Source organism: Mus caroli, chromosome 8 (genome assembly GCF_900094665.2).
Source record: "Mus caroli chromosome 8, CAROLI_EIJ_v1.1, whole genome shotgun sequence".
In the NCBI taxonomy this organism is placed as follows: domain Eukaryota; kingdom Metazoa; phylum Chordata; class Mammalia; order Rodentia; family Muridae; genus Mus; species Mus caroli.
Window position 1 is genome coordinate 53,249,789 of NC_034577.1, and position 12,123 is coordinate 53,261,911.

General features: G+C 40.3%; 1 protein-coding gene across 2 annotated transcripts in view; it reads left to right on the plus strand.

Moving 5' to 3' along the window:
- The window catches only part of Mfap3l (microfibril associated protein 3 like), a 43,559-nt gene extending 34,261 nt beyond the window's left edge, over positions 1-9,298 (plus strand). For both annotated transcript variants that reach the window (XM_021170847.2, XM_021170846.2), the window contains exon 3: positions 3,660-9,298. In XM_021170847.2, coding sequence (XP_021026506.1) covers positions 3,660-4,591 — 932 coding nt within the window. In that variant the 3' untranslated portion in view covers positions 4,592-9,298. The remainder of the gene's footprint in view (positions 1-3,659) is intronic.
- The last annotated feature ends 2,825 nt before the right edge of the window (positions 9,299-12,123 follow it).

Sequence of the window (12,123 nt, forward strand, 5' to 3'; positions counted from 1 at the left end):
TCACCAGAAGTCTTAAGATCCTGTGGCGGGTGTTGTGGGTAGCTGGCGAGTGTCAGCCGACCCTGCGCCCTCGCTACCCTGGTGCTTTTCCTGTGTAGAATTTTGGAGCCTCACTGTCTAGAAAACAGTGAACTTACCAGCCAAGAGAAAGAAAGAAAAATATGTTCCAAGCCTTTAAGATCAGAGGATCAGAACTTAGCATTGGAAGGTGTGTGTGAGTGTCTGTGTATGTCTGTGTGTCTCTGTATGTCTGTGTGTCTGTGTCTGTATACATGAGTGTGTTCATATGTGAGTGTATATATCTATATGCATTCATATGTCCATGACTGTATGTGTGTGTACATGAGTGTGTGTGTGTATATATATATGTGAGTGTGTATGCATGCATTAGTGTTGGTGTGTGTGTATGTGTGTGTGTGTGTGTGCATGCATACTTGTGTATGTGTGTGTATGTGTATATAGGGTCCCAGTATTTTGACTTGCTTTATGGCCTGGTGACAAACTGTTAATCTAGATCATGTGTTCATTTTACAATATGATACATGGGCAGTACTCTAAGTGGTATTGATATTATGTGACTTCATAAAACAAACATGCTGTTGGTTTCAAGAACTAAAATGATGTGTCAGTATCCTCCTAGGTTGGAAAGGAAATAGCTGTTATTTAACTGAAGTAATAGAAGAAGACCAAACTCTTTGGGGATCACGGTATACATGTTTATAGTTGTTATGCTTTACAGTTAAATCATAATGCTCACTTCACACATATGTGTTTGGGCTTCAAAGTTTGAAGGCAAACAAGGGTCAGGAGAGATGACTTAGCAGTTCAGGGCACTTTTTGCTGTTATAGAGAGGCCAGATTTATTTCCAGCACCCACATGATACCTCATAACTATCTGAAATTCCAGCCCGATGGACCTGATTTCCTTCTCTCGCTTTCCTGCATGCACACATGGTGCATATAAACTCATATAGGTTCATTCACCTATACATACATACATACATACATACATGCATACATACATACATACATACATACATGATAGCTTTTTAAAAAGAGTAAATGAGATTTTTAAGTGTTGGATGTGTGTTATTTAAGAGACATTAGTTTAAAGAATCATAGTTCTGAGCTACAAACTATAATATATTTGTAAGCAATCATTCCCTATAATCAAGTGCAGAGAGCAACAAATCAGGGTATGTTTGGTACCAAACTATGCTCCTTTTCACAATACAAGAAGACACTCTCAAAGTGTCTGCATGTCTGAATTTAACTGCTTGGCCCAAGATTAGATAAGTGAGAGTCAATAGAAAATTTTAAGTATGTCTGGAATAAGTATAAAGGTCAAATTCGGAACATTAAAAATATACTCAGTAAAGGAAAGCATTCCTTGTAGCTGCTGTGTATGTTTGTGTTTTCTCTTCCTGTGAAAGTGAATGGAATTTCACTAAACCTATTTGAGTATGTGGAGAAAGCTACTGTTAACTTCCATCAGGCACCCCGGTCCCTAGGCTACTATCTCCTGCTTTCTCCTATCCCAAGCCCAGCTTTGTGTTTATAATAATTTCTCCACATAATGGGTGTAGAAAGGCAGTGGAGTGGGGACAACCAGATTGACCTCCTCCAATTCTGACTCTCCTCACCATCCTACATCCAACAGAAGGGAAGCAGATGATATAAGAACACTTTCCTAGGCTAGTCTCTGAAACCCAGCACCTTCATGTAGAATAAAGTGTCTATGCTGATGCCTTAGCTGCATCAGCATGGAGACTGTCATGCTATCACAGTGTTGTCTGTTCCCGCAAATTCCTAAGAAACTGAAATCACTAGACTTTCTAAGCCAGCCCTTTCTACTCTTAGGGGAAGTATACTGGCTTGATTGTTAAACTAGGTTACTTGGGGACCCCAGGAACCACCCTTTGCACATGTCCTTTCGGAAGGCAAAGAAATTTGACAGCATCTAAGTGGGGGCCTCCTGCCAGAGTCAACACAGTGGGCAACAAGGAGATGCTGTAACTCCAGGCAAGGATCTCATTGGTAAATCTAGCCTCTTTAAACATGTCCCTTGGCTTAGAAGACACCAGATCATCTGAAACCCCGTTCGGTAGTCCTTTGACCCTGGCTCTTTATGAGCTCTAGAACTTAATAGTGCTGGGGCTTGAACTTGTGAAGGCAAGGCATGGGCTCTGCCATTAGAAGTAGTTGAGCTAGTTCCAACTTCATTAGACTTTTAGTTACAAGTTAAAGCTGCTACTGTGGCGGGAAGAAGCAGTTTAGATAGATGGTAATAATAGATACTTAGAGCTGTGTTAAATGATCCCACTTTCTCTGGTTGGTTCAGAGTACAAGAGACTATTGTGAAGAACTATCTGCTCATTCCTTAAAACTCCTAAGAGTCTTAGCTTGGAGCTTCCTTGCTCTGTGGGAGACAATATGAAGTGGGTATTAGCATTTAATTACTAGCTCTGACCCAATCGCTGGAAGCCAAACCTAATGCCCTACTTCACAGAAATCTTGGGAGCTACAGGGACACAGACTCAGAACTCATTCCATCCCAGTGGATCTGGAACCTCTTTCCCAGGCTAGCATGAGGTCATATCTACCAAAACGCCTTCTTACCAGACTTATCATCACTCTGATGGGCTTCATTTATTTTCAAGGCTAAAACTAATTGATGTGAATTCATATTTGACCTCTGAATCTTCACTGACTGCTTATAACCCTAAACAGTATAGATAATTCACTGTGAATTCTCAAAATGAATGATATAAATTATGTTTAATTAACTGAGGTCATAGAAGGATGATATCAATCCCAAATATAAGTTGCCCAAGCAAATAATTATAACTCAATTGATTCTCTCCAGGTTTTATGTTGAACCTAAAATGTTTTCCATTCCAAGAGGCCTTGGCCTCTCCCATGAAGTGTGTTCAGTGAAGATCTGCTCACAGTCAAGGTAGAAAGGTTGATGGTACCTTAAAGAACTCTTTCCTAAGAACACTTCATTTTCTACATTATTTATCTTATTTACCACCAAGATTTGGAATTCTATAGTTTGTAGTTAGCAATGTAACCTTGTCTACTAAGGAAGTCCCACTCCTTAGGAGACTTTGCATCTGGTAGGCTGCCCAAACTCCAGGGAATGTCCCCACACCCATTACAGACAGCATAATTGGAATGAGGGGATTAGTAATGACAACAACAAAAGGAGGGCATGAAGTCGAAAGGGAGGGATATGGGGCAGTGGGGCACTGGAGACTAGGGATGTAGCCCATTGGTAGAGCACTTGCTTAGCATGTTTGAGTCCCTGGGTTTGAACTTTGTCACCACAAAAAGAATCAGGGGAAGGGAAAAGAATATAGCTTTTTAAATACAAATCCACTCTCTTGTTAAATATGCTACAGCTAAATAGATAATGTTGGTAAACTTGCTCAACTGTGTCTTAATTTTCTTGCCCATAATAGAGGGCCAATATTAATGCTTCCTTTAAATGTCCCAGAGGACATAAATGGGAAGGTGTCACACGTATACAGTAGGCACATCTGTCACCTGTGAGATGTTATCGTCAGCTACCTTCGATGTTTTGAGATGGGTGTAAGATTATATGGCTATGGAAATCATATACTCTTGGTTGAAATCTCTTCCCTCCCTTCTGACAGGAAAATGGCAAATGCTGGAAGGTGGCCTCCTGAACATCACCAAGGTGTCTTTCTCAGACAGAGGTAAATACACATGTGTGGCGTCTAACATCTACGGCACTATAAACAACACGGTGACACTGAGAGTCATCTTTACCTCTGGAGACATGGGTGTGTACTATATGGTGGTGTGCCTCGTGGCCTTCACCATTGTCATGATCCTCAACATCACCCGCCTGTGTATGATGAGCAGTCACCTAAAGAAGACTGAGAAAGCCATCAATGAGTTCTTTAGGACAGAAGGTGCAGAGAAGCTGCAGAAGGCTTTTGAGATCGCTAAACGCATCCCCATCATAACCTCAGCCAAAACTCTAGAGCTTGCCAAAGTGACTCAGTTCAAAACCATGGAATTTGCTAGGTACATTGAAGAGCTTGCCAGGAGCGTGCCCCTGCCTCCCCTCATCATGAACTGCAGGACTATCATGGAGGAGATCATGGAAGTGGTCGGGCTGGAGGAGCAGGGGCAGAATTTTGTGAGGCATACCCCAGAAGGCCAGGAAGCCCCAGATAGGGATGAGGTATACACCATCCCCAACTCTCTGAAGCGAAGTGAGTCCCCCACCGCTGACTCGGATGCTTCATCATTGCATGAACAGCCTCAGCAGATTGCCATCAAGGTTTCAGTTCACCCCCAGTCCAAAAGGGATCATGTAGATGACCAGGAGGGAGGACACTTTGAGGTCAAAGATGAAGAGGAGACAGAACCATCAGAGGAACATTCCCCAGAGACTGCAGAGCCTTCTACAGACATAACGACCACGGAGCTGACGTCCGAAGAGACGTCTCCTGTAGAGGCACCAGAACGAGGACTGCCACCAGCACACCTAGAAACAACCGAGCCAGCAGTGACATGTGACAGAAACACCTGCATTATTTATGAAAGCCATGTCTAATCTTAACTCCGAAAAGCTATGCATATCAAGAAAATCAGGGGCTGCTCCTTAATACAAATGTAGTATGCACTTGCCGCTAAGCCTTACCAGGAGACGCTCATCCCTTAGGTAAGAGTGATGCCCCCTCGAGAGGGAAGACACCTGCATGGAGTTCATGTGACTGGAATCACCCCAGTAGAAAAGGATCTGAAGAGTGCTGGGGTACAGAACTGATAAGATGGAGCAGGGGTCTGTCCGTGTGATCTGAACTATAGAGACCATTCTCTGCCAAATTCCTTAAGTGGTGATGCCCTTTTGGCCAAGAGTACACTATTGTTGTAAGACGTTCTGAGTTCAGGAGCCCTGTCTAGTGCGTACTGCATTGCTTTTCCTTGGAAAATTACAGGTCTGCTACAGTAGCAAAGGCTCACACATGGGTTTGTTGCACTTTGTTGTCAGTTTGAATTACCTACGCCGTTCTTTCCTAATGGAGTAGTTGTTATTATATTAATATTAATTGCTCTTTCTGCTGGAATCTTCTGTGTCACCTTTGTCCTTATTTTCCTTGAGGAGGGTTGACCTCAGAGTCTTGGGTGTCAGCCACAGACACAGTTGATATCTGTAAGTCATATGTAACGCTCCAAAGCAGTTACTACACGCCTTTTTATTTTTCCTAATTTCCTCTTTAAAAAAATTAATAACCTCACATCTATTTTTCATAGACTTTTTGTTTCCAATGAAGCTGCTGTTGTGAAACTGAGAAAAACTCTGCCCCCAGATAGCACTTTAAGAGTCAAATAAAAACATTTACCTGCCTGCCCAGTTCTGAGAGCATTCAGCTGTGGTATCCAGTGAGATTGTAAATGCTTAGATATACCAGTAACACTCATGTAAGTGTAAGATCAAACGAAGACAGGTTCTTTCCCTGGGAGATTTCCTTCCAAAGACAGAGATGTCTGGTGATTTCCTGAAGGTATAGCAGATCACCTTCCCACAAGGCCTTGCAGGATCCATAGAATATTGTCAGCTCCGTAGATTTAAGGCAGCAAAACTAGTGGCTCGGCAAACAGTATAACCAAGTCCCCATTAGACTGCATACTTGACTTGTTGGGCATTGCAAGATGAGGAAAATAACCTAGATGACTTTTATCCTAAAGTGATTCAATTCTTTGTCCCACTAAAATGCAGTATATGTAAGGTAGCTTGATACTAGAGAAAAGAACACAAACCAGCCATCCACAGGTTTAATACTTGACTGTGCCAATAACCAGCTGCCAGGCTTTTGGCAAGGCTGGGCCTCAGTTTTCTTCTCTGTAAGACAGGGCAAACTGGAATGAACTCTGAGGGCACCTCGCCCCCACCTAATGGGATCAAATTCAGAAGAAAAGAACCCAATAGTTAAACTTTTTTTTTTTTTGCCTCTTTTCATGATATGAAGTTTTAAACAGTTTTGCTTCACCTCTGGAGACCCACTTTTAATGCTGTATTAGTAACTCAAATGAGAAGGATCACAGCATTTTCAACAAAATCGAGAATCGTTCCTCTCTGAAAATAATGAGGCCCTCTTCTCCGATTTAAATTTAATCTCGGTAAGAATAATGAGTACTGTTATTTTATTTTTAAATACAAACAAGGGAGACTGAAACTTTAAAACAGAGATCAGAAGCCACATAGTGTGTGATGGGCATGATGGGGTTATGACTTCAGAGGCTGCATGGGTTATCAAAACAGACCCAGATGTTTAATGACCATGTGATTGCCATCAGAGGAAGTGACCATGGACAACTGCTTTCTTGCTGAGTTATTGGGCTTTTGCATGTGAGTTGGAGTATGCTGCTAATGGTCAGTAGTGTAGGTCACCCCTTGAGCTCCCCTTAGAATATCATGGAAAGTCTTTAAACTGTAATAATCCTTTTAAGTCAGTGGGAACAAAAGTGGGTACATTAGGCGAGGTCCGTGTGTGATCTGCACTCTACAGCAGGGGTAGATGTAAGTGAGGATAGTAGGATTGTCTGCAGAAATGACCAGGACAAGGCTACAGACGATTCCTGTGGAAATCAATCTGACCAGACTTGGAGTTTGATCAGATTTACCCTGTATGAGAAATTCCTAATTGAAATATCTTATGGGTCACCTAAAGAAACCTATAGCCTGCAGCTATAAGAAGCCATGACTTCTTTTCGGGCTCTCTGGAGGGGGATTTCATATAGAAAAGTTTTTTCCCAGCTCTTAGAATATACAGAGTCCATGATTTTCATGAAGATTGACAAATACTTTTGATATATCTGCCCACAGTACCAACAGGGACTAACTATTGAATGTTTTGTTGATGATATGTGAACTCTATTCTATTCAGTTCTCATTCTATCCAAACCCATGTGTAGAATTCCTCCTGGAACTGCATTCCATACAGATACTGATTTAGGATTATAAGCTAAAGGAGGCCAACTTACTATGAAACAAGATGTATGACCAAAGAATGTTTCCAGTTTGATTTGGATTCTTTAGCCTGCAGTGGGATAGAGAGTGAGGGGATGATTTTCAAACCTTCCTCTTTAAGGCACCACCTGTTCTTGGGATAAGAATCTCCTACTTTAAAAGGAGCTTAGCTTCATATGGAATTTCTCTATCCAAATTCTGTGCTCTGGATATCCCTCAGCAGAGCCTTCAAAATGAGAATAGTTTCTCATGAGAATATGAAATGTGGAAAGCCTTATAACAACTCAGCTAATCGTTTCCCCCCAGAAGTGAACCCCATTCTTAGAATTATTCATGGGGTCCCATTGAACATATACACACACACACACACACACACACACATGCAACAGACTCATTTGGGCAGTTTTAAAAGTGTAACATTCGATCCCAGCACTCAACATTCAATCTCAATCTTTGGATCTGCTATAGTCATTCTTTAAAAAAAAAATCAATTTCAGGTTTCTGACTCATCTGCTTATACCTCTAGCAATTTTTTTCTTGAAATTCTGAAAATGATTCACATACATATGCATATTTAATTCTCTTAGATAATCTATAAACTTGGATGGTATTTATTCTGAATGGGAAAAATACCCAAAATTTTATATGGGGAAAATCTATGTAATTTATAATGGTTTGTTTTATATATTTATATTTTCATATCTTTAGGGCACATCTGTTGTTCTCATCTTTTTGTACATCATAGTTGGCAAAAAGAAAAACTAATACTTGACTAAAATCTCTAGGAACCAAATGTGATATATGTCATACATAATGTATATAAATTGCTCGAGAAATACGTGAATGTTCCCACCCAAGCCAAGCATTGTTTTGTCATGTCATTACAGCCAGAATGTCTGGGGTGCTTACAAACATTACTTTTTCACAAGGAAGACTGAAAAGCCTGATATCCTACACAGTGGCTCTCGGACTCTCTTTCCCTTCGTTATCTTATTTGTCCCTTCTTTAACTGAGTGCATCCTTCTAAAGGGCAAATGAGAGCCAGTGAGAACACAGGAGGAGTGAATCTAGTTATGGCTTAGGTATATCACATTAATAGATTGAGGGCATGCTTTAAATCCCAGGTTCAGGTTGCCATTCACTGGCCATGTGGCATCTGCTCAGTTCTATTGCACACAAAGGGTAGGGCATGAAGAATGAATGAATGCTTGCATGTTTTGAACAGGCACGGTGGACATTTAGTGCAGCATAGTGGTGACTATGGGGATACCCATGTGGCACTGGAAGTAATGTTGTAGAAAATCAAATCAGCTACTTTTTTCTTACACACTTTGAAGTAGTATGTTTATTCCTGTGTTAGAACTTTTAAATGGCAGTCTCAGTGATTACATGAACTAGGGATTTCCTTCCCATGTCTTCATTTGGTAAGAAATAGACCATCAAAGTCTCTTTAAAACAATGTTTTCTCAGTACATTCAACTGCTTTCCTCCATATGACTTAGCACATCCTCTCAGAAACCCCATAAGTAATTTTTGTTTTTATTGTTGCTTCTTAAACACTTACTGGTAGTCTTTAAATATCACTCAAACTCCATTGTGTATTTACACACAGTTTTGAACATATATTAATTTTAAGATATTGATTTTACATTTCACCAATCAAGCCTTCAAACCAGTAACGAAGTTCATTTTATTAATAGCCTTTTATGATTTCTTCAGAGATTAACAGGCTTTGATGAAACAAACCATTGGTGAGTAAAATAATCAAATAGTACATAATTATTATATTTTCCAAAAGACTAAGTGGTTGATTATTATACAAGAAAATCTCATATAAGAAGGATGCTCTTTGAATGACTTTTCTTTTCCTTAAAATGGGCATGTAAGTGGCTAGCTCTGAGACTACTACAATCACTAAAGATAGCTAGAATAAAGCTAAAAAGTAAATCATTCTAAGAGCGTTATGGAGAAAATCAATTTTTATTATTTAACCAATTATAAAAGCCTCAAAATGCATCTCTAATACTACAGAACCATGAACAGTGAGTTAGTTTCAAAGAATATGTTCGCTTCTATTTTTTGGTTTACTGTGCTTCACTAGTTCTGAACATTCTTTGTTAAACTGGGAATGAGAAATGAGATAGAAGATGTATCAGGAAGAAATAAGAAATAATTTAAAGGTATAAACAAATGACTAAACTAGAAGTTGGTATCACTGTAGTAAAGAGAAACCATGGCTTGTGATCCATCCTGTAGTCTGATGTTGCTTTAATAAAGGGTTTACACAGGTGTGTGTCGTGTGTCATATCTTACCTGAAGAGCATTTAATTGTGACCTGAATTATACCTTGCAAAGGATATGAAATCTGTTCCCAACTCATTTCCCCACTTTTTTTTTTTTTTGCACCTGCAGTGCTTCTTGGGAAATGTGGAAAATGAATTAATTTCTATCCTCGTTCAGAACTGTATCCCAGTTCTACCATGACAAACTTTATAGAGCAGTTTATCTCTTCCATATGAATTTTAGTCATACCATCAAGTCGAGAATCCTTCTGGAATTAGTTTGGACCAGGAAACTCACACGTCTTAAGCATCACACAGAAAGAATGCACCTGTAGTAGAAATTCTTTGAGTCACCTGAACAACACCAGACCAAGGTTGAATCCAAAGACTCAATGAGTAGGTTCTTCATGGTCAAGTAAACTGCAAAAGCTCCAATCCTTTTAGATGTCATGTGGGGTGAGTAAGAAAGACTAAAAACACTGTGGAAAAGAACTAGAACATTCTGCTATAGGTAGAGCAACTACTCTAAGTAGGCCAGACACAACAGATGATTGTGTTACCCAAGACACATTGTATATAGCATCTGTCTGTTCTTTTGCTTGAACAACAAAAAGATTTAAGAGGTTTACATTAGCATTGTTGAGCAAATTCTAAGCTGCACCATGACAGGAGAAAAATGAGAAAGGTTGTCCTGGTAAACTTGAGCTGATTTGTATCACAAAGACCCAAAACAGTACTGATGATTTTTTGTTCAGGTTCTGGAATGCAGTGTTCATAAGTGGATAAGGTTGAGTCCAGTGCTTGTGACTTTCGAAGAAGCATATAGATGTAGAGTTGAAAATCAAGCATCAGGTTAGCTGATGTAGTCTTCCCTGGGACATCACTGACAAGTAGTTCGTCTCTGCTTGGAGAACCCCTTACCCCGGAAGTAAAATATTCTACTGGTTTTTTTAGGTGCTGAGTCAAAAATATTAAATGTTTGTTTCCACTGGTCCTTTGTGTTAGAAGCTTGACTCGGTCCTTTCATAATAAAACTGTAGTCTTTACTGTCAACACAACCCAAATTTAACACACACAATATATCGGACACTGTTACATTAGCTGTGCGTGTGGTGGCCGTGAGTTCCAGAATGGCTTTTTTTTTTTTCAAATGAGACATTCTTAGTGTCTCTCATGCTGTGATGATGCAGGCTAAGTATAAAAGAAGAGGTTTACTTAGCTCACACCTTTGGCTCTGGAAAGAGCACAGCAGTCTGTGCAGGACTCACCTGGACTGCTCCCTCTCAGCGTGGATAGCAATGGCAGGATTGTAGATGGAAAGATCATAGAAAAGGAAGACAAGGAGGACCTTCCCTTCAGAGAAGACACTCCCCAGTGACCCAAGGGCTGCCCACTGTACTCCATCTCTTTGAAGTCCCACTACCACCACACTGAGGAAGAAACCTCTAACAATAAATGTTGGGGGACATGCTACATTCAAACCATAGTTCCGGTGGCAATAAAAAGTCATTAAAACAACTGGTCAAGAGAATAGAATCTCTGACCACAGTGAAGACCTAACATTCCAGTTAGGGCCAGTCCATCACCTGGTCATGAGACCACCCCTAAGAAAGGGACTCACCTTAAGCTGTGCTAGAGAGAGAGTAATTTTCCTTTCAATTGAGATGCTATACTTTTCCTTGCCAGGAATTCTCCCATCCCCCACCCTCACCCAAGAGAAGGCACACAAGCTTCATCTGGGTCTGCCTGCTTTTTGGGACAGAATGGCACAACTTTTTCTCTTTTTCCATCTCTTTTGGATGTTGACCACTGTTACCCAAGCCCTTGACCCCTCGGGATGGTCCTTGTGGGTATGGGGTAAGAAGGTAACAGAATCAACAATACAGACCTGGATTCAGTGAGAAGTGGAAGCATACTCATTTACTGTAGAATTGGGGAGTGCTTTTATACCCTCCACCCATGCCCCATTGGTCCATGGCCTCTCGCCCCTTGTTGCTGGCACCATCTGATTGGCTGGCCAGATGATGGACTCTGTAGTCCTTTGTCTCCATGTGCCAGGCAGATCTTAAGGTTATAAAATACGGATGCAGCTGTTGTGCATTTGTGGGCCACTATCTTGGTCACCAGTCAGGGTATGCTAACTCATTTCTCCTACAGACCAGAACCTAAGTATGCTCTTTGGGCTTCCTTATCTTCCTCTAAAGCCCTCACCAATACTGGCATGTGGCTGCTTGTCTGCCATATATACGTCTGACCTCCATGTTTGTTTAAATGCCGTGAGATTTTAGCTTCTCTTCACCATTGTTCCTTCCTGGTCAGCTGCTGATATTTACAGCCTGCCTGACATGAGGTGATTTGTTTCTTTCTTTGTTTGTGGGGGTTGTTTGCTTGTTTGTTTTCCCTTAATACAATTGTCCTCAGACCTCTGTATCAATCTATTCTTATATTATGCTTAACAGCTGGGAAGAGATAGGTCTACAGATTTATTACCTCAATAGATCACTATGTTTCCAAGGATTTAGTAGAATCAACTTGAAAAAAAGAATATATGGCTTATATGTTATATCAAGATACTTCTTAAATAGCCAGTACTAATCGCCTTTCTAATGTTAGGTGAAATCACCAAAGTTAAAATAATTTTCCTAAGGTAATGACAAATATTAAATATAATTACATTTAAAATAAGATTTAATATGGACTAATATCCAATATATATAAAGAACTCAAGAAGGTAGACTCCAGAAAATCAAATAACCCCATTAAAAAATGGGGCTCAGAACTGAACAAAGAATTCTCACCTGAGGAATACCGAATGGCAGAGAAGCACCTGAA